This window comes from Oncorhynchus masou, chromosome 2 (genome assembly GCF_036934945.1).
Source record: "Oncorhynchus masou masou isolate Uvic2021 chromosome 2, UVic_Omas_1.1, whole genome shotgun sequence".
Classification (NCBI taxonomy): Eukaryota; Metazoa; Chordata; class Actinopteri; order Salmoniformes; family Salmonidae; genus Oncorhynchus; species Oncorhynchus masou.
Genome location: NC_088213.1, coordinates 28,512,279 through 28,534,961, shown reverse-complemented (window position 1 = coordinate 28,534,961; position 22,683 = coordinate 28,512,279). Strand labels below are relative to the sequence as shown.

General features: G+C 42.4%; 1 protein-coding gene across 1 annotated transcript; it reads left to right on the top strand.

Annotated features, from left to right (window-relative positions):
* Positions 1-431: 431 nt before the first annotated feature.
* LOC135558277 (CD81 antigen-like) lies at positions 432-19,786 on the top strand. The gene is made up of 8 exons (XM_064991996.1): positions 432-663; positions 5,676-5,790; positions 16,047-16,144; positions 16,262-16,336; positions 16,591-16,716; positions 16,867-16,965; positions 17,072-17,155; positions 17,281-19,786. Exons 1-8 carry the CDS (start codon positions 598-600, stop codon positions 17,341-17,343), a joined length of 726 nt encoding a protein of 241 aa, XP_064848068.1. The 5' UTR covers positions 432-597; the 3' UTR covers positions 17,344-19,786.
* The last annotated feature ends 2,897 nt before the right edge of the window (positions 19,787-22,683 follow it).

Below are 22,683 nucleotides of genomic sequence, written 5' to 3'. Positions count from 1 at the left end.
TGTCAATAACAATATCACTCCATATGATACAGCGGCCTGTAGCCTCTCTATAGACCAAAGTGAATAGCTACACCTTACTAGCTAGCCTACTAACATGCAAAGCTGAGCACAACACAGACCCCAGCAGTTTGATGCCATGCTACCTAGAGCCCCAGTCACAGATACATTTATGGAATAAAAAAAAGTCGACTCTATGCACACTCAGGGTCTTGTAATAGGCCTAACAATGATTGTATAATATCGGCCCCACTCACTCACTGGCCCAATAGATATATCCTCCTAAACTGCCATGCCCTACTTTCTCTGTAGGTGGCACCGTTGTACAACCAAATTGTTCGATTTGTGCAAGGAGAGTGGCTCATTAAAGAAACTGAGGCGGGGTCACGCGAAGTGATTGCGTACCCTACATATCTTGTTGGCAAGCAGTGTTAGTCTCTTCCTCCTCCACCTAGTTTTTAAGGGGCGGGGAGTACTTGGGTGTTGCCCATTTGCGTCGACCTCGACAGTATCCATCGGATTATTTTCATTTTACAACCGCCTGGCCTTGTGTCTCTTGCCCGTTGCCTCACCACCGAAAGATATCTGAGTACTTCAACCATGGGAGTCGAAGGCTGCACTAAATGTATCAAATACATGCTTTTCTTCTTCAACTTCATCTTCTGGGTGAGACTTTTTTTTCTTGTAATATAGACTTTTAACTGGCCAAGCAATTGGTTGCTTGTCTATTGGGGCAGTAACCTCCCCCACGTCCTGCTAAAAATAGTTGTATTAAAAATAGATTTATTTGGTCTTTGTTGTTGTGGCCAAATAGGTATACGATCTGGGGAAAACCTCACCCAAATAGGCCTGCAGATGCCGATGTAGTAGTCTTATTTATAGTTGTTTTGTTTATTGTTTTATTTATTGTGTTTTTATTAAAATTAAAATAGAGGTTTGTTTTCAAATAGACCTAGACTCGTAGCCTATGCTGTCATATGGCGATATGATGTGCATTCTTATTTATTACGAATAGCTGTACAAGAGCAGCCATATTTTAGTGACCGCATCGGGAACAGACCGTCATGATATGTGAAGATTCGAAATTATGTTGCTGACTAAAGTAAAGAATTATATAAATAATAACCGAGTGCAGGATATGATTGACCGGAATATGACTGTGCAGGAAATAAGAACATAGTGTGTATTCCAGTACATAGATTGTGGTCCGTTTTCGACTACAAATCACATTTCAATCATTGTTTAGATTGGAATACCTCGAAGTTGTCCCTCGGTAATCTCATACATACACCCATCATTTTCAGTGGTGTTTTTGCCTCCAATGAACTTGATTAAATTCTGGAATTTATGTTATTAAAATAGGCCCGTTAATCATTGTGAAGTTGTCCCCTGAAATGCCTTTGCCTCTGTGATTCATTGGGTACATGTTTTAATTATGGATGACTCATTGGGATGGAGGGAAACTTTGATTAAAAGACCACAAACATTTATGCAGTCTTTTCAAAACCCAACAGATTGCCACACCATCCTTTCATTAGTGGAAGTGAAATGTTCCTTGGTATTTTTATGTCCCTGGCAAGCCAGCTAAGAACAAATCCTTATTTACAATGAAGGCCTACCAAAAGGCCTCCAGCGGGGACGGGAGCTGGAATTAAAAATAAATAAGATATATAGGACAAAACACACATCATGACAAGAGAGACAACACTACATAAAGAGAGAACTAAGACAACAACCTAGTATGGCAGCAACACATGACAACACAGTGTGGTAGCAACACAACATGACAACAACATGGCAGCAGCACAAAACAGGGTACAAACATTATTGGACACAGACAACAGCACAAATGGCAAGAAGGTAGAGACAACAATACATTACTCAAAGCAGCCACAACTGCCAGTAAGAGTGTCCATGATTGAGTCTTTGAATGAAGATAAAACTGTCCAGTTTGAGTGTTTGTTGCAGCTCATTCCATATTCTTCTGTCTTGAGATGTATATTTTTATTATAGGGATATGTTATTGATTGATGATTAGGCAGAAGTGTTCTTAAGAGCATGTATAGAACCACAACAACCAGAATGACATGTATTAGTAGACCTCTGGACTATTGTTGTAAGCACATCCCCAGGGCTACTTTAGGTGACCCCAGATTAGGTGAGGGCACTGAATTTGAGAAATCATTGACTGTGCCAAGACCCGCACTTGTTCATGTTGGTTGTGAAATTCATTGTGAGCCTTGGCTCAGTCATGAAGAAGGTTGGAAAGGATGAATTATAGTAGGGACTGGGGTGTGGCATAGCAGTCATCTGTGGAGACTGAGAGATACTCATTTTAAGATTCATGATTGCTTAAGTGGCTGCATGGATTGATGTGTCAGGGTCTTTTGCTTACTCAATGACCATATCCATTAGACTGGAATTGTATATCATCCATTCTCTTTTCTCTCAAGGATAATTCATCCAAACGCTGTCATTGTGAATTAAACTAAAAGCCTTCCCCCAAACATGTTTGATTAAGGGTTGCTGCCCATGCCATTTTGCATATGTTGAACAGGTGGCAAATCACTTCAAGAACAAGCTGGCAAAAAAAGAGAGATCTGTCTAATTACCTTGAGTTTGAACACATCATTTCACATGAAAACCTTTCAATCACTTTGTTCACTCCTGTGGATTGCCTTTTGAGCCGGGACACCAAGTCATTGAGATGTACCAAATACAATTCTGATTTAAACAATGTCAGTCAGTGTCCTCTTGTACACCCGCATTCGAAGGACAAGACTCATGGGCCTCTCAGAACATAAATCAGAGTTGAGAGGGAAGGTTCCGGTGGCTGACCCGTGGTTTACAGGATCTGCATTTGAGCCATTCCCATCAGCAGCATCAGTGCACCAAGCATTTTACAAAATAGCCCTCTCACTAGACTGCAGTAAAAAGAGCTGAGGTGCTAGGGAGGTAAGGTGGTATGTTATCTGGTCCCAGACAGATAGCAGCAAGGCATGTAGTTCTGTAGTATCAGGATACTGTTCTAATACAGCAAAGGGGAAACACAGTGGGGTTCTGGCACTGAGGTATACTATGTTGTGTTTGCCAGTCATAGTACAGGAGGAACATGTACTGTACTTTCTCACACAGATAAGTGACACATTTATCTCTCGAACTCGGTGAACATGCTGAAAATGCTCTTTCCCAGGCAAGGGTTGAGGGAAATGAGATATGCGGTACATGGATGGAATGAGGCAATTGAAAGAAGCACTGTACTTGGGATAGAACCATGAAATACTTTCCAAACTGTTTTACCATCCTACAGTGGAATCTTGCTGCAAAAACCACACAGAGAATCAAACACAGTGGACTATAGGGCTTTTGTGTCCAGATAGGAAAAGGAGTCTGAAGTTCCCTTCTTCAATGAGACCCCCTGGTGTGGAAGCAAACAAATGACTGCACTGACACATGCTACCTCTGTTATTTTCCCCATGCAGCCACCTGTCTCTGCAGGTTGCTCTCAGGCCAGCATGTTGGAAAGGCAGGGGAAACCTGATTTATTGAGGAGGTGGAGGGAGGGAGGGCAGTCATACTGTGTCTACAGTAGACATCGAGCAGCCCTTTGCCCATACTGGGAACAGCAACAGCTGACAGGGGTGAGGGAAGACACCCAAAAGAGGAGGGTGACAATAAGGCTGCAGAGAACTGGCATGCCTTCCCAGTCACTGGACTTCATTTCTCTCCACTGTTCTTATTTCTATTTCTTTCCCTAGCAACACCTAAGGAATTTGAATTTAGCTTTATATTTTATGGAACCATTAGGCCTCAGTATAGAATTTGGAAATAAGTATGGAGTCTTTCCATTTGTGAGAAGACAAAAAGTTAATAACAAGTTTATATTAAACATTGTATGATACAGTACAGGATCATATTAATGTAATTTATGTACACTATACTGTGTCTCGGGGTCTGTGTCTCTCAAGTACTAGATACAGTATATTCATGTCCAAATTACAGAAATCCCAAGAGAGGCGACTGTTCAGATGTCTCTCTTGGCTGCTCCAGAATGCAACTGTTCAGGAGCCTCACCCTTTGGCAGGCTGCAGTGTTGATTTTGTTGCCAGGCAGCAGCGAGCCTCAGCAGTGGAATGGACCTTGCTGAGGGAGATGTGGAGGAGAGAAGAGCAGGGTAGGGGAGGCTATTTTCAGGCAGAATTTCTGATAGTCTCCATGAATGAACTCAACCAGAGGGATCATGATTATTATACAGCTAACTTAGGTTAAGTCTTAACATATTACTGCTGGGAAGATATGGGTTAGATATATTACATATATGAGCAGAGCCTCCTTTTCCCTCCACTTGTCTGGACATTCGTTAGTCAGAGTTGTGCTGCCTGTGTTTGTTGGGACTGCGGCAGAAGCGGTGCTGTGTAGATGAATTACCTAACACCAACGCTCCCCATTCTAATAGCAACCGTAACCGTCTGTCAACACCAATCCACTCTTGGCGAACCCCAGCTGCTATACTGCTGATTACAATCAAACATGTATGCAGAAATGCATGCAGATCCCCAGCTGCTATACTGCTGAATAGAATCAAACATGTATGCAGATCCCCAGCTGCTATACTGCTGAATAGAATAAAAAATGTATGCAGAAATGTATGCAGATCCCCAGCTGCTATACTGCTGAATAGAATCAAACATGTATGCAGATCCCCAGCTGCTATACTGCTGAATAGAATCAAACATGTATGCAGATCCCCAGCTGCTATACTGCTGAATAGAATCAAACATGTATGCAGATCCCCAGCTGCTATACTGCTGAATAGAATCAAACATGTATGCAGATCCCCAGCTGCTATACTGCTGAATAGAATCAAACATGTATGCAGAAATGTATGCAGATCCCCAGCTGCTATACTGCTGAATAGAATCAAACATGTATGCAGAAATGTATGCAGATCCCCAGCTGCTATACTGCTGAATAGAATCAAATATGTATGCAGAAATGTATGCAGATCCCCAGCTGCTATACTGCTGAATAGAATCAAACATGTATGCAGATCCCCAGCTGCTATACTGCTGAATAGAATCAAACATGTATGCAGATCCCCAGCTGCTATACTGCTGAATAGAATCAAACATGTATGCAGATCCCCAGCTGCTATACTGCTGAATAGAATCAAACATGTATGCAGAAATGAATATTTGAATAAGGCCTCACTTTCCCCACTTCTTCTGTCCTCCAATCTTCAGCTCTGTGCAGTTTCTGGAGAGGCACTAGACAGGGGGCCAAGAAGTCCCCCATTCTTGGAGCCAAAATGGAGGCTATGGTAGAAAAGACTTCACTGTTCATCCAAATTCAGGGAGAAACCAGACACTGCTGAAATAGAAACCTGGGCTGTATAAAAGTTGTCCATTTTGGTAAAGCATGGAGTCACAGGGATTCCACTATTGACTCCTACTTTGGCATCAAGATTAGCCAGAGACACTGTTGCTTTAGAGAAGAGGGTGGTGGAAGTGACAATGTTCAGTCTGCTAAGAACATAAACAACACTGAAGTTCTATTCGCTACACCTAACAAAATAAGACTTCCAAGTGAATTTTGCAAGGCAAATTTAATGTTGGTTCTTCTATGTGAGTGCATGTGTCTAACTCTTTCAATTTTCTCATTCCCTCTCTTCTGTCCAGCTCGCAGGAGGTGTGGTCCTGGGCGTGGCTCTATGGCTTCGACATGACGGCCACACCAGCAGCCTGCTAGAGTTGAAGTTTGACGGCCAACAAGCACCAACCACCTTCTTAAACAGTAAGTACTTTAACAGTCTCCCTCCTTGTCTTCAGACTATACTGTAACATGCATTTAACATGGTGAATATTTGTTAGAAACATTTGATCGATGTTCCATAAACGTGATGTTGTGAGCTGGGTTCTCTCTATTTGACACCTGGTCCATTGTGTAGTTGTACTCCCCTGGAGTGCTCAGGGACAAGGTCAAGCAGAACAAACAGTATCCCAATGCTCCACTGACCCCTCAGTGTCTTCTAAAATGGCAGATTCCACTTTTCTACTATTATGGCCAAAGTGATCAAATGTAATGGGAGTTCCTCTAGGGTTTCTTAAGTAGTTTAATTCAATTATTAAAAATAGGGATTCCTTTGACTTCTGTCAAAAGCAGGGGTGTGTGTTCATTTGGAAAAATGAATGCCATCAGTGATGAATTGTAAATTCCTTCAGTTAACCTTTTTATGAAGGGGTTTACAGAATGAAAAGTCCCCTGTCTTATCAGGAAGAATGTAGCCTATGTTGCTCACATGTTGAGAAAGAAACATGTTTTCCCAGAGAGCAGTGCAATGTTTATCCAATATCTTTTAGACAACTACAACCCACACATACTTCCAGTTTCAGAATAAAACTTGTGTATCTACCTAACATTTACAGGTATAGTACCCTATGGTATTTTGGGAGTTTTGTTTAGTACAATACTGCAACAGTAGCATTGGGTTTATACCTCACAATTCACTGAAAAGTATCTTTCTTGTGGCAGTCCACTATGTATGTATTCTGGACTGGGGTTGCCAGGGATTTTCCCATTGCACTAAAAAGGGAGATACCGTCTGGTAATCATGTCTTAGTTAACAGCTGGGTGTTATGGGCTATTTCTGTCTGACAGAGGTACTTGGTAACAACTGGACCAACAGCACTGTAAACAAGGGTCACAGCACTCTAACCCCAACTGTTCAAGTGTCACAACAGACCAGCTATATAAAACATTCTCCATCATCATCACATCCTGCAAGTCATACCCATGTAACAGTAGTGAGGGATTCAAGTAGAAGCAGCCATAGCAGTGTTTATGCAGTATTTCTGTTGAGAAACTGTTTCTGGGCGCACACACACACTTCTTATTCTAAAAACCGTAAACATCATTTTTATGTTGTCACTTTCCTAGTCTACATAAAGGCTTTGACATGTTTTCTTGTTTTGGAGGCTTGGACAATTCTCCAGAGAGGATCAACTGTCTGTTTTTCTGACCATGACAATGATTCCACACACCAAGTGGATCAGGTTTTCAGTTTCACTATTATGTCCACTTTGATATTCTCCAGTCTCACCCCCCACTACTCCTCGTCTCTCACTAGGCATCTCTCTCTCTGGGTCCTCTTCCCTCCCTGTTCTTAAAGGGATCTTGGCATAATGCTGACCATGATTATATTTCAGACCTAATGGAAACCCCGTGGCAGCAGGAAAGGGAGTAAATAGCATCAGGAAATGGAGTAAATAGCATCAGGAAATGGAGTAATTGATTGTTGTCATCACATCCTCTTTCCTAAGGTTACAACATTAAAATCAGTCAAAACACTTGTCTAAGTAATTTTTGTGAATAAGACAATGATTTACACAGCCTTGTGTAGAGTTTGTGCATTTTTACACAAGGTTAATTGTTGTTTTATAAGAGACAAAAGCTCTCCATTTTATCACTGTGGTCTTTTGCCTGTCATGATTAACCAGACGTTATTAACATAGATAATTAGCCTATTAACATCCATCTTACTCAAGTGATATCTAACTGTATAATGCATGACATTATAATCATCTACAAGATTGTAAATTCCCAGTCATTACAAGGCATAGCTTCAAATGTAAGACAAACTTCAAGTCTTTGAATGCTTTGAAAGCTGTTAACTGTCTCAACAGTTTAGCGATTACGGCAAAGTGAAGACTCATTAAGATATCCTGAAATTGTCTGTTAGAGGGAGGCATTACCCCACTCACTTTGTGCAGAAATGTAATAGTTTTTATGATATTCTTCTTGTGGGAAGTGCAAGTGTGTGAAATGTTTTCAAGTTGTACAATATTGCTAGTGGAAGTGACACTAGTAGGTCGCTCATACGCATTATCAGCTTCCATTTTGTGTGTTCCGTTGGGTGTTTCACACAGTCCCAGAGACGGTATGTGTCCCAAATGGCACCATACTCTCTATAATATGTAGACTACTTTTGGTCAGGGCCCAACAGTAATGTAATTTGAAAGGAATAGGATGCCATTTGGGCCATGGCCTGTGAAGTTGTAATATAAGGGAAGTTCCAGTGTAATGGCCTGGGCAGGCTTTGACCCATGACCTCATGGGGCTCCATGGACACAGCACCCGTTGTCCTTGCCCGGTGGGTTGCCATAGATGGCTGGGGACAGCTGAAGGAGCTGCTCAGCCATGATAACAATACCTGCAAGGGTGGGCAAACTTTTGGTCTCGAGGGCCACATCGGGATTTTGAAATTCAACAGAGGGCCGTACAGAATAAACATGTTTTTTACCGATTTGTTTGTCCAAATTAATTTGTGGGCCAGAAAGACGGCAGTTATTCAAAAATATATAGGCCCATTATAATTTCTATTAGAGGTCGACCGATTCTGATTTTTCAACGCCGATACCGATTTATCAGACCATTTTTTTGTATTATTTTTATTTTATTATTATTATTATATATTTTTTAATATTATTATTATTTTTAAATATATATATTTGTAATAATGACAATTACAACAATACTGAATGAACACTTTTATTTGTAACTTAATATAAATAAAAATAAAATCCAATTTAGTCTCAAATAAAAAATGAAACATGTTCAATTTGGTTTAAATAATGCAAAAAACAGTGTTGGAGAAGAAAGTAAAAGTGTAATATGTGCCATGTAAGAAAGCTAACGTTTAAGTTCCTTGCTCAGAACATGAGAACATATGAAAGCTGGTGGTTCCTTTTAACATGAGTCTTCAATATTCCCAGTTAAGATGTTTTAGGTTGTAGTTATTATAGGAATTATATGACTATTTCTCTCTCTACCATTTGTATTTAATTTACCTTTGACTATTGGATGTTCTTATAGGCACTATAGTATTGCCAGCCTAATCTCGGGAGTTGATAGACTTGAAGTCACAAACAGCGCAATGCTTCAAGCATTGCGAAGAGCTGCTGGCAAACGCAGGAAAGTGCTGTTTGAATGAATGCTTACGAGCCTGCTGCTGCCTACCACCGCTCAGACAGACTGCTCTATCAAATATCAATAATAAACACTGAAATACGAGCCTTAAGTCATTATGGTCAAATCTGGAAACTATCATTTCGAAAACAAAACGTTTATTCTTTCAGTGAAATACGGAGCCTTTACGTATTTTATCGAACGGTGACATCCCTAAGTCTAAATATTGCTGTTACATTGCACAACCTTCAATATAATGTCATAATTATGTCAAATTCTGGCAAATGAATTAGTCTTTGTTAGGAAGAATGGTCTTCACATAGTTCGCAACAAGCCAGGCGGCCCAAACTCCTGCATATACCCTGACTCTGCTTGCACAGAACGCAAGAGGAGTGAAAACAATTTCACTAGTTAATATTGTCTGTGAACATTAATTTATTTTAACCAAATATGCAGGTTTAAAAAAATATATACTTGTGTATTGATGTTAATAAAGGTATAGATGTTTATGGTTAGGTACATTGGTGCAACGACAGTGCTTTTTTCGCGAATGCGTTGTTAAATCATCAGCCGTTTGGTGAAGTTGAAGTAGGCTGTGATTCGATGATAAATTAGAGGGCATCGCATTGATCATATGCAACGCAGGACAAGCTAGATAAACTAGTAATATCATCAACCATGTGTAGTTAACTAGTGATTATGTTAAGATTTATTGGTTTTTATAAGATAAGTTTAATGCTAGCTAGCAACTTAAATTGGCTCCTTGCTGCACTTGAGTGGTCAGCCTGCCACACAGTCTCCTCGTGGAGTGCAATGTAATCGGCCATAATCGGCATCCAAAAATGCAGTTTCCCGATTGTTATGAAAACTTGAAATCGGCCCTAATTAATCGGTCAACCTCTGTGCAAGGGGATATCATAAGGCTATTGATCTGCTTTGTGGGAGTAGCAGTAGGAAGTACTGCAGCCTTGCTACTGTACAACTGCATCTTGATATTGGATGTATATTGTAGGAATGTTATACATGGGGAAAATAAGCAAATAAGGACTCAATTTCATCGTGCTTGTCATAGCTTGAAAGAGGGTGATATTGTATTGATGTTGATTCATTGGAACTTTTTGAAATAGTAGCTCTGTGTTCTGAAAGCAACTTGTGATTGGGAAAGTTAAGGGAGTTGTACTTGCCTATTGCTCAAGTGCAGTCTGTCAGTGAGAACAGATCCATGTTTGCTAGTTTGAACAATTCTGGTTCAAAGTGTAAATGTTTTATGAGACCAAGTCTGGTTATGTTCAGATGGAACTGGGCGCCTCACCACAACAAACATTTGTATTGCAGAGAGCAAGAACCTATGTGGCGAGCACATGAGGTTAGAGACACCCAGCCAAACAGGAAAATACAAACATAGACATTTCCTTTGACCTATAACCACATTACCAACATAACCCACATGACCTTACATTACGCATCAACCCATATTGAGGGACATAGAAGGAGAGCGGATCTCAAATTAAAATAAGTGTGAATACATTTTACATTAACTACAACCAATAAAACCACCAATTTTGTCTTGACTTGGGTGGTACTCAGGTTCCTCTCGTGCCTTGTGAGATTGGACAGAGGAGAGAGGTAAGAGGGTAATTCTACTGGTCCATTAAACACTCAGTGGGAGTAAACTCCGGTACTATGTCCACTTTTCTGTTGATAGATTCCAGTAAAGGGTCAGAAGATGCTTATTAGCACCACCCCTGCCCCAGGAGTCTAAATTTGCACTCTCACTCATACCTCTCCCTACCACTTCCTCTGGATAATGTCCTTTAGGTAGAGATATTATAGAACATTAAATGAGCCTCAATGGTTAATGTAATACTGAGCTGCTTCCAGAGTCTGGACTCGGCGTGTCTTAAAAAGCTGGTATTCCACTATATGACCCCCAGATGCACTCCTCTGTCATGTTCAGTTCTAGTGTAGCATCACTCACACTTCACTGTCAGATACTGTGTAGTTGGCCGTAGTTATGTGACTAGGTTGAGGACCCTGAGGAAGGTACAGTGATGCCGAAACATTGGTAAATACCCATTAAATTACTGGGAGTTTATACATGGAGTGTGCAACTTTCTTTATTTTGATAGTTTCTAGTTTATTCGCCTTTAGTCAGCACCTCCAGACAAACACATTTTTCTGGGTGTGCGCCAGCTCATGTTTTTTAATCTAGGTTGAGGTTACTAACATCAGCGAGGGATTTGTCCTGCTCCTCGGGGGGCCAAACTTGTTTGCCCTTTTGTTTACAACACATTCCTTCCTTGTGCGGTCAACTTCCTTCATAAACGTCCTCTCTCTCCCCTAAACTTTCACTAGCTGCAACATTCAAAATCTGCAATCAGTGTTGGCTTCATAAATCACCTTCCTTGTTATCAGTCATTAATTTTATCATTCATGAATGCAGGTCAGAAGGGTAAACAGATATCACGTTAAGAAAGGAGGTAAAATGGAGGGGGAAGTGAACTTGCAGTAGAGGAAACTACAGCCATTTAGCCTTGATTCGGATGAAGACGCAAATGTAATAAACAGTAGCCAACTGGAGCACAGTCCATCCTCAGGGGATTTCCAATGATGTTGTGGACGTTTTCAGGGCATTCATTTTCAAATGTATTCTTTAAAGTTGGTTAAGAGAAACCAAGAGACTGTGGTTGTTTTTCAGCAACTGTCCTTCAACAATTTACTCGCTTGTTTAAAAATAATCACAGCCTGCCCATTACATAAAGTATTTTTCTCTTCAGAGCATGGTCCTTGTTGCTTTTTTTTCTAAACGAAAGGAAAAAATTCCTCACCAGTTTCCCCCTCTCCTCCCTCATACTTCCCCTCCCTCTTTCCCCTTTAGCCTGTTACTTTCCACTGAAGTTCAACTTTGTCCCCATCTGTTTGTGTTTAACGTCCGTGTTACACTCTCCCTCCTCCTCTTCAGCTCTGTCTACCTCTCTGTCCTTTCTTGTCTCTTCCTCCTTCCTTTGATTTTGTCACTCCTCCATCCACCTCCCTACCACTCTCTCTATCCTTATCTCAATCCTCTTGTTTTTCTCTTGCTCTGTCCATCTCTCTCTCTTGCTCTGGTATCCTCCTCCTCTCTCCTTTCTCTCTTTTTTTCCATTTCTTTCCCTCATGCCTATACCTTCTCCTCATGTGATAGGCTCCACACAGCACATTGCTCTCTCCTGGCCCATAGACTGGGTAGTCTAGCACCGTGGTGTGGAGAGCTTGATGTCATAGACTGGGTTCTCTAGCACCGTGTTGTGGAGAGCTTGATGTCATAGACTGGGTACTCGAGCACCGTGGTGTGGAGAGCTTGGTGTCATAAAATGGGTACCCTGGCACCGTGGTGTGGAGAGCTTGGTGTCATAAAATGGGTACCCTGGCACCGTGGTGTGGAGAGCTTGGTGTCATAAAATGGGTACTCTAGCACCGTGGTGTGGAGAGCTTGATGTCATAGACTGGGTACTCTAGCACCGTGGTGTGGAGAGCTTGATGTCATAGACTGGGTACTCTAGCACCGTGGTGTGGAGAGCCTGATGTCATAGACTGCACTGGTACCAGAGCTGGTGTTGGGCCTTATGTCTCCTCTCACTCAAGGGTCTTTCCCCCCTGGCTCTGAACCAGCTGCCTGCCCCGGGAGTTAATGAGACTAACAGCTGCATTACAAATCACTGACGTGCACATACGCACGCACATGGACACACACAAGCACATACACACTTTTTCTGGATAATAATGTACTATCCAGTACCACAGTGCTGTATCAGTTTTCATGCGCACAGCCTCTACATGTTTTTCCATAGCCAAAGACACATTCAAATAGTGACATAAGCAGTGGCATTTTGGTTTGTACAAGGTAGCGGAACAGTTCAGTAATTCATGTCACACCCGTACCTATTAAATTTAGAATGTAGTCTATGGTATATTGAATTCAATTTAGTGTACATTGGAATCTAACTCCAAGTTTATTGTTTATTACACGCAAAGAAAGTGTATCCTCCAGAGAGGCCGATAATAGTTTAAATAAAGCAAGAACTGAAACACATTGAGGCAAGGAGTCCTCCTTTTTTTAGATGATCTGGGGGTGGTCAGCACTTCTCCCTGTTTCTCTCATCATTTCCGTACAAGTAATGACTGGTGATGACTCAGTGGAAATACATTGTACTGTATATCCTTGAACAATGTATGTGCTTCAAATAAACATAAGATCCATTTGAAGCAACTTGTATTCTCCATCTTTACCTGAAGGATTTAACACATATAGTACTTGACAAAGTGCCGTTTTCAGAATATTCTTCCATGCCTATCGTAATCAAACTTCCCTAAAGAAGTCAAATGATATGTACAAAAGGTGAAGACTGAATAGTATCCTTAGAATGGGGTCCCGGGTTTCTTCAGGGCACTACACTCTTAGAAAAAAGGTTCCAAAATGATTCTTCAACTATCCCAATAGAATAACCGTTTTGTTTTGGTAGAACACATTTTGGTTCCAGGTAGAACCCTTTTTGGTCCAGGTAAAACCCTTTTGGGTTCCATGTAGAACCCTCTGTGGAAAAGGATCTACATAGAACCCAAAAGGGTTCTACCTGGAATAAAATAGGGTTCTTCAAAGGGTTCCCCTATGGGGACAGCCAAAGACCCCTTTTAGGTTCTAGATAGCACCTTTTTGTCTAAGAGTGTAGGTCACCATTCATCCACTGTGAGTGAGGTCAGAGTAGAAGGTCACATCAGGGGCTCTGATGTTTGGAACCACCGGATTAATCAACCAGCAGAAATACTGTTTACCTCAGACCAAAGCCTACATTATTTCACCATATTTGTGTTATTGCACACATTATTTGTGTTCTAACATTACTTTTTTGGTAATAATAAAAACATCTAGTTTGGTTGAAATGTCCTTTTCTACCCAATGGAAAGACTGTGTAGGCTCTGTTCACTCTTCCCTCAAATCTAGTGGTATCCAACGATGTCTTATGGTAACAACCATGTTCTCACTAGTATACGAGTGGGTAGGACGGATGATTCAAACGTTGGTCATAAGAAATCTAGACAGCGACCGTGTGTCATCAATGCCACCGCTTCTCACAGGAAAAATGTTGCTTTTTGCTGCTCACCACAGGAAGCACCTGGGTCACAAAGACAAAAATGTTGATATTCCTCTGATGCTTTTCGGATTAACTGACTGAGACCTCCAGACTAGTCTGCTGTTTTAGCCAACCAGTTGACTCTCGGGGCAACATTTTTCTGAATTTATATACAGATGAAAACTAATTTGAAAGGAAATAAATTGTTGATCACACATAGATTGGTCAAATGCATGAATGGATGGATATAGCTCAAACAAGTGGTAAGGAAGGAAGAAAAAAGAAAGAAAGAGCGCGAGAGACGCGTGTGATACTGCATCGACCCACTGCTAAACATGCCGGTCACGCCCCTGTTTTGTTCTGATGATATCATGGTAAGGGATGGCTGAGCAGCGCTCGTAAAAAGCTCCCCATCCGTGATTCAATTCCCCCTGCCGCACAGCCACAATCAAGGAAATAGAAGGAGCACTTGGTCAGCCTCCAAGCCATCGATTTTTTTAAATGAGCCAGGCAGGCAGGCAGGAGAGAGGCGCTGTCCTGGCCGTCTGTGTCCCTTCACTGGAATATGAGGGGATGGGAGAGGACGAGAATCCAATAAGCTTTGCGATTACAATATGTAGGACAAAATAAACATTAACCCAAATCGTGACCAGGCCCCTCCTTGTATCTATCAAGGACAGAGTAGAGGGATGGGATAGTAGTGTAGTCTGTGGGGTGTGGTTGGAGGTCTTAAGGATGATGGAGAGGGAGAGATCATAGGAGACATACAGTGGCATACTGTACCCCTACTTAAAGCCCTGTATAGTGTTTCAAGCAAGACAAAGGGTGTGTTTTTTTTTTCCCCCAAGTTGGTTTATAAATATTGGTACCGTAATACTTTGCATAAAGGTCCCATGAACTGAATTTTTCTGAGAGATATAGAGAAAGGTTGCAGAAAGAGAAAGGGGACAAGAAAAAGAAGAGGCCTGTAGACTAAAGCATAAAGAAAGATCTTTCTTGAGCTAAAAAGTGACATATTGTCTGTGGTTAGTGAGTCATTTCTACCCCGGGCTGCATTCACTGTTCAGCCGATAAAAGGGTGCCACATAGATTCACCACACAGCTCACCTCACACCAACCCTATCTTCTCGGAACTACTGTCCCCGCAAAACCTTAGGGCTATCGTCACGGAAACAGCAGTGAACAATAATGTTACGTTCCTTGGGAAGCGGTGACTCAGCAACTGTTGCTCTGGAGTCACAGGAAGAGAGGGGAAGAAAGAAGGATGGTGGGTCAGAACAAAAGAGAATTAACCAATCAGCATTCAGGATTGGACCCACCTGTTGAAAATATCACCTAAACCCCCTGATTGACATTCCGTGTGAGGCCATAGGCATCATATGGTCTTATGCATAGTTGGACTATTTCTAAGCGCATTGTTTATGATTGAATTTATGGGTGAAATCAGTCCAGCACACCAAGGTCAGCAGAGCTACCATGAGTTTCCATGGTTACCATGCTAGCCCTGTGTGAGCATCTGATGGATGAAAACAAGGCATGATGGGAGAGGCTAATGAAATTTGACCACACCAAGGAGCTGTAAAAACAAAACATTGCACAGCCTGGCGAGAGACTACTTTGATATATTATAAACCTTTCAACTGAAAACAAAATATCCTTCCCCACTCCTGCATTCTCTTCAATTCTTATGCCAAAAGTTCTTCATAAGAACAACATTTATCTACAATGTTTGGATGCATCATGACATGAGACATGAATGCTTATTGCATTGGATTGAGAGCCACATTGTGTAAATATAACCGCAAAGTTCCCATATTTAGGCAGAATTAAAACATGCTAAACCAAATAAATAACACCAACTCATGCCACCTGGTGGTTGTTAAGATGACTGCACTCATCATAAGGTAGTAGACAATGTTCTGCAGAATATTGACTAAGTTGTCTTTGTTTATTCTCTCTCCATCTCTATTTTAGGTGTTCACATCCTGATTGCTGTTGGTGCAGTGATGATGGTTGTCGGGTTCCTCGGCTGCTATGGTGCCATTCAGGAGTCTCAGTGTCTTCTTGGAACAGTGAGTCATACAGACAGAACACAATGCAGCAAAGAGTCACTTGTATGTGGTCTAGCCAGCCCATTCCCCGCTATCCTCTAAATTGTCCACTGAATTAATTACTTTGTTTTCCTCCAGTTCTTTGCCTGCTTGGTGATCCTGTTCGCTTGTGAGGTGGCAGCTGGAATCTTTGGATTCATGCACAAAGATTCGGTGAGGAAACATACTAACTCTGATCTTACACACACAGAAGCACATTGCACAAATACACAAAAACAAACTATGTTGAAACACACAGTGTATTATACAGTACTACATGATAGAGTTAAACTCCATTTGATAATGTCATAGTGTGGCATTAATGTGATCATGAGTAACTGAGGGCGGAATAACTACATTCAGTTATTCCTTAAGAGGTCCATATCTGTCCTAACCTGACCAGACACATCCTGTCCTTTTGGTTGTAGATTTCCAAAGAGCTGATTACCTTCTATGACAATGTGTACGAGAACTCTGTAGCAACCACTTTAACAGACCAGGACAAGGACAAGAAACAGGCTGCAGCTGCTGTGCTGAAGGTCTTCCATAAGACGGTAAGTCAAGCTCATACTTAAACTAAAAGCATAACTGTCCAAAACTCACTTGTAGGCTGATTTCAAACACAGCAAAGTGAATTTCATATCAACATCCAGACACACATCTCACTAATACAACTCCACTAACACATGCCTTTTTTCTTTTAGTTGGAATGCTGTGGTAGGGGCTTCAGCAACCCGTTCACTACATTAATCACCCAAGGTTTTACAGACATCTGCCCCAAGTCAGTCTCTGCTTCCACTACAGTAAGTACTCTTATGGCCAACTATGAGGACAATACAGAATGTTGGTTATATAGTACATAAACCACAAAGTACAATTTCGACTCGAATGTGTTTTTTTGTTTGACAGGACTGTCACGGAAAAATCACTGAGCTCTTTAACGAGAAGGTTTACCTGATTGGCATCACTGCCCTGATAATTGCTATTATTATGGTGAGTATCATGAAAGAGAGTATGTAGCTTGTGTGGAAGTGTAGCTCATACAAGATAAAGGATCCTTGGCATCTCTATGAAGAGACCCATAATGCCTCTCTCGTTTCTTTGTTCTCTCCTGTCAGATCTTTGAGATGACCTTTAGTATGGTCCTGTGCTGTGGGATCCGCAACAGCCCGGTGTACTAAAGTCCAGAGGAAAGAAGCCAGGGCTGGTGACCTCTGGAGATACTAGCCAATGACTGAAGGAAAATATTTATCTTCCTTTATTTTGTTTTTATAGCCTGTCACTTCCTCAAATAGTTGCTTGCCAATTTTGTCAGTTGTACAAGATCAAACATGCATCTTCTCACACAGTTTTGATAATACAGTACCAACTATTCTTGTCAGGCACAGATAGCTGTTCAATATTTTGACTAATGTTAGTCTGTACAAAATGTTGAGGTTTACATTGGCATGGCTTTTAAACACACACACACAAATACAGATCCTGGAATTCTCGTGTTAATTGTGAAGTATTGCCATATGTTATGCTGGATTCCAAAACATTGTATTCTGTTGGTTTATCAATCTCTTTTCAAATGTATATGTATTAACTGTATATATTTGCAGTGCTTTATGACTGTCAAGCATGGGTAATGTATTGAATCCCTTCTCCCCACAAGTTTCTGCACTCACTGCTTGTCTGCCTGAGTTTTCTCCATAGAGAACAACCACTAACAGTGAATGGATACTATTGATTTGTCTGTCCCATCTAAAACCAAGATAATAGAAGTGATAGTTTGTCCTGTGCTTTTCTAACACCTACCAAGCCATAAAGAGACCCCATGCCTCCGAGCCTTATGAGTGGAATGTCCCATCCTCCCCAACAACACCTTGTTCCTGTTAAACTACATTGAATGTCCTGTCCTTAACCTATTGCTGTGTACTGTGCACACCTACAGAAACCTCACCTCTTGGGGTCCTAAGCTGGCACAGCGGTAAAACGCACTGCGCCACAGTGCTGAGGCGCCACTACAGCATGGGGTTTGATCTCAGACTGTCACAACCGGCCGTGACCGGGAGCCCCATAGGACGGTGCACAATTGGCCCAGTGCCGTCCGGGGGGGGGAAGGTTTGGTTGGTGGGGCTTTCCTTGGCTCATCTTGCTGTGGGGACTCGCTGTGACTGGTCTGGACGCCTGCAAGCTGACTCCAGTCATCAGTCAAATGGCGTTTCCTCCGACACATTGGTGCGGCTGACATCCGGGTTAAGAGAGCAGTATATGATAAGAAGTAGGCAGCCAGATGGATCATGTTTTGGAGGACACATGACTCAACCTTCGCCTCTCCTAAGACTGTTGCAGAGATGAGCCAATTTTTTACCTAATACGGGGTAAAAAAAATCCGCTTGTGGCCATACCACCCTGAACACGCCTGTTCAGGGTCGGGCCTGGTTAGTACTGGGACGGGAGACCGCCTGGGAATACCAGGTGCCATAAACGCAAAAAAAACATCACCTCTTCAGACGTTCAGACGAATCTATTTTATTTTCAAATATTTTTTTTACCCCTGCTTGTTATACTCTGACAGTCAAACATCTTATTATGCTGAGACTTGCCAGAAAGTGTTGTATCTGTGCTGTATGATGATACGGTAATAATACCACTGACCATGCAGTTGTGAGAGGTTGTGTTTGTGTGTCAGGAAGTCCAATACTGGCCATGTCAACAAGTCAAGTCCACAACCAACCAACCACTAGGGGGCAGACCTGTTGTGATGCTTCATGGTATTCCATGGCTATGGTTCCAAAGCCAGGGGGAGCACTTGTCATACGTTCTTTCTCCACTCTGACTCGGGTTGCATGCTCAACTGCAAAGCACTTCTCGGCTGGTTCCATTTCAATCTTCAGCTTCCCTTCAGAGTTTACAGATTTGAATCTGATCCATTAGAGGGCGAGGTGGAGCTCTCACCCTATTATCTACACCCATCCAGTCCTTTCAGATCTGTTAACACAAAAGGGATATGGGCTAGGGACTGAAGTGGAACCAGGCCCTTAACATTCGCCTATATACACATATAAGCACTTAAACACTCACACATACTCACTCCATCATCATTTGTGTAGTCCTACATAATAGACTGTATGGCTTTCTAAGCCAACCAAAACCTAGTCTTGTTAACACAATGCCTATGCTGATATATGGTTAAGTGTCTTGTAACATGTACAGCTATATATTATTGTACTAATGACCATGTAAACACAATGTAGCTATGCCTTTCATTGTGATATTTTGTCTGGTACGTTGTCAACAGAAAAATGGGTGTCGGCTTCAGTGGCAGTGTGCAGGACTGAGAAATCAGTTGAGTTACTAAAGGTTGGGAAGATTAGCAACATGGCTGTATATGCTGTACAACACAAAGGTGAAGAACAATGCCAGCAAAAGCGTGTCTCTCTTTAGTATCTATGTCACTGCCCTACTGTAAAAACACTATACACAATGTAGTGACTGAGACGGAATAGCCCACTGCTGCCTAAATCTGTGCCCTTTCTCTCCTGTTTTAGATTTTGATTTGGTTTTGTTGCCCAAGTATTAAGGGATTAAATGTATTTTACAAATAATAAAGGAATAACCTGTCTTTTTCACATCTTATATAGTACACGAGTTGATGTTAAAATCCTTTACATAACCTTGACAGGTAGGCCCTATGTGGCAGTGTTTTCTATTCTAGGCTAGAGAGGAAGTTTTAAACCAGGGTTTTCTTTCTTCATCCTAATTTCATAATATTTTTTCCCATATTACAAAGTTGCCTAATTATATGGATATAGAGAAAAACATCTATGGATTCAAAAGTCAGCACCATTGGTCGTAATTTGTTTTTGGTCAGCAGGTTTAGACAGGAAATCAATATATGATCAAACTCTGTAAGGAGAGAATAATAAATGCAACATGAACACAAATATAATACATATAATTATGTAAAATATCCCAGAAATGTTCTATAGATAATACATCCACCTGTTAGGTGTGGCATGTCAAGAAGCTGATTGAACAGCATGACCATTACACGGGTGCACCTTGTGCTGGGAACAATAAAGGCCACTCTAAAATGGGGATGTTTTGTCACACAATGCCAACGTGCAATTGACATGCTGACTGCAGCAATGTCCACCAAAGCTACTGCCAGAGAATTGAATGTTCATTTCTCTACCATAAGCCGCCTCCAATGACGTTTTAGAGAATTTGGCAGTGCGTCTAACTGGTCTTACAACCACAGACCACGTGTCACACTCGTCTGATGAAGAAGGAGTGGTGCCAAAGCACAGCGTGGTAAGTGTTCATGATTTATTTTCAAAACACTTGAACAAAATAACAAAGAGCAAAACGACAACGAACAGTTCTGTCAGGTGCAGAAACACAAAATAACTACCCACAAATCACAGGTGGGAAAAGGCTGCCTAAGTATGGTTCCCAATCAGAGACAACGATAGACAGCTGTCCCTGATTGAGAACCATACCCCCCCCCCCAAAGGTGCGGACTCCGGACGTAAAACCTAAATCTATAAGGGAGGGTCTAGGTGGGCATCTATCCTCGGTGGCTGCTCTGGTGTGGGACGGAGACCCCGCTCCTCCTCTGGCTCACCCCGCTTAGGTGGCGCATCTGTTGTGGGGACCCTCGCCGCCGGACTGGGATCCCTCGCAGCGGGACCCGGACTGGGCATCCTTGTTGCTGGAGGCTCCGGACTGGGCACCCTCGTTGCTGGAGGCTCCGGACTGGAGAACGTCGCTGGAGGCTTCGTGCCATTTCTCACCACTGGAGGCTTCTTGCCATGGATCATCACTGGAGGCTTCTTGCCATGGATCATCATTGGAGACTTCATGCCATGGACCATCACTGGAGGCTTCTTGCCATGGATCATCACTGGAGGCTTCGTGCCATGGCTCATCACTGGTGGCTTCTTGCCATGGATCATCACTGGAGGCTTCTTGCCATGGATCATCACTGGAGGCTTCGTGCCATGGATCATCACTGGAGGCTTCGTGCCATGGCTCATCACTGGAGGCTTCTTGCCATGGATCATCACTGGAGGGAGGAGTCGTATGGGCAGTCTGGTACGTTGAGCTGCCACAGGGCTAACCAGGCTGGGGAGACATATGGGAGAGTTAGTTCTAGGCGCAGGCACAGGACTCACCAGGCTGGAGAGACATACAGGAAGCCCTTTCCTAGGCAGAGGCACCGGATACACTGGGCCGTGGAGGCGCACTGGGGGTCTCGAGCTAGGAGACTGCACAACCCGTCCTGGCTGGATGGTTTGTGCAGCTGTCCCTGATTGAGAACCATACCTGGCCAAAACAAAGAAATCCAACACATAGAAAAATGAACATAGAATGCCCACCCAAATCACATCCTGACCAAACCAAAATAGAGACATAAAAAGCTCTCTAAGGTCAGGGCGTGACACCACGTGTAACCATGCCATGCCAGGACCTCCACATCTGGCTTATTCACCTGCGGGATCCTCTGAAACCAGCCACCAAAACAGCTGCTGAAACTGAGGAGTATTTCTGTCTGTAATAAAGCCATTTTGTGGGGGAACCATGGATGCTCCCCTGCCCAGTCATGTGAAATCCATAGATTAGGGCCTAATGATTTATTTAAATTGACTGATTTCCTTTTATGAACTGTAACTCAGTAAAATCGTTGAAATTGTTGTATGTTGCATTTATATTTTTGGTCAGTATAGATTATCAATAGTTACATGTACACTGAGTATACCAAACACTGAGTATATCAAAGGAACACCTTCCTAATATTAGTTTGGGCATGGACTCCACAAGGTGTTGAAAGCGTTCCACAGGGATGCTGGCCCATGCTGACTCCAATGCTGACTCCAATGCTTCCCACAGTTGTCTCAAGTTGGCTGGATGTTAATTGGGGGGTGGATCATTCTTGATAGACACGGGAAACTGTTGAACCCAGCAGCATTGCAGTCCTTGACACAAACCGGTGCGACTCACACAACAACCCCATTATGCTGATCCTCAACACAGGGGTACCACAAGGGTGTGTGTTCAGCCCCCTCCTGTACTCCCTGATCACCCATGACTGTGTGGCCACACACGCCTATACTCAATCATCAAGTTTGCAGATGACACAACAGTAGTAGGCCTAATTACAAGACATCCTAGAGGGAGAGGGTGAGGGCCCTGGCAAAGTGGTTCCAGGAAAATAACCTCTCCCTCAACGTCAACAAAATGAACGAGCTGATCATGGACATCAGGAGACAACAGAGATAGCATGCCTCTATTCACATCGACGGGACCGCAGTTGAGAGGGTGAAAAGCTTAAAGTTCCTCTGCATACACATCACTGATAATCTGAAATTATCCACCCACACAGACAGTGTGGTGAAGAAGGTGCCTATTCAACCTCCGGAGGCTAAAGATATTTGGCTTGGCCGCTAAGACCCTCACAAACTTTTACAGATGTACAATTGAGAGCATCCTGTCGGGCTTTATCACCACCTTGTATGGCAACAGCACAGCCC

What these genes read in the sequence shown, in the direction of transcription:
- LOC135558277 (XM_064991996.1), top strand. Translation starts at nt 598, where the DNA reads ATGGGAGTCGAAGGCTGCACTAAATGTATCAAATACATGCTTTTCTTC. An exon ending in TCTTCAACTTCATCTTCTGG is followed by an intron (nt 664 to 5,675) that starts GTGAGACTTTTT and finishes TCTTCTGTCCAG; the next exon opens with CTCGCAGGAGGTGTGGTCCT. An exon ending in GATTCATGCACAAAGATTCG is followed by an intron (nt 16,337 to 16,590) that starts GTGAGGAAACAT and finishes TTTTGGTTGTAG; the next exon opens with ATTTCCAAAGAGCTGATTAC.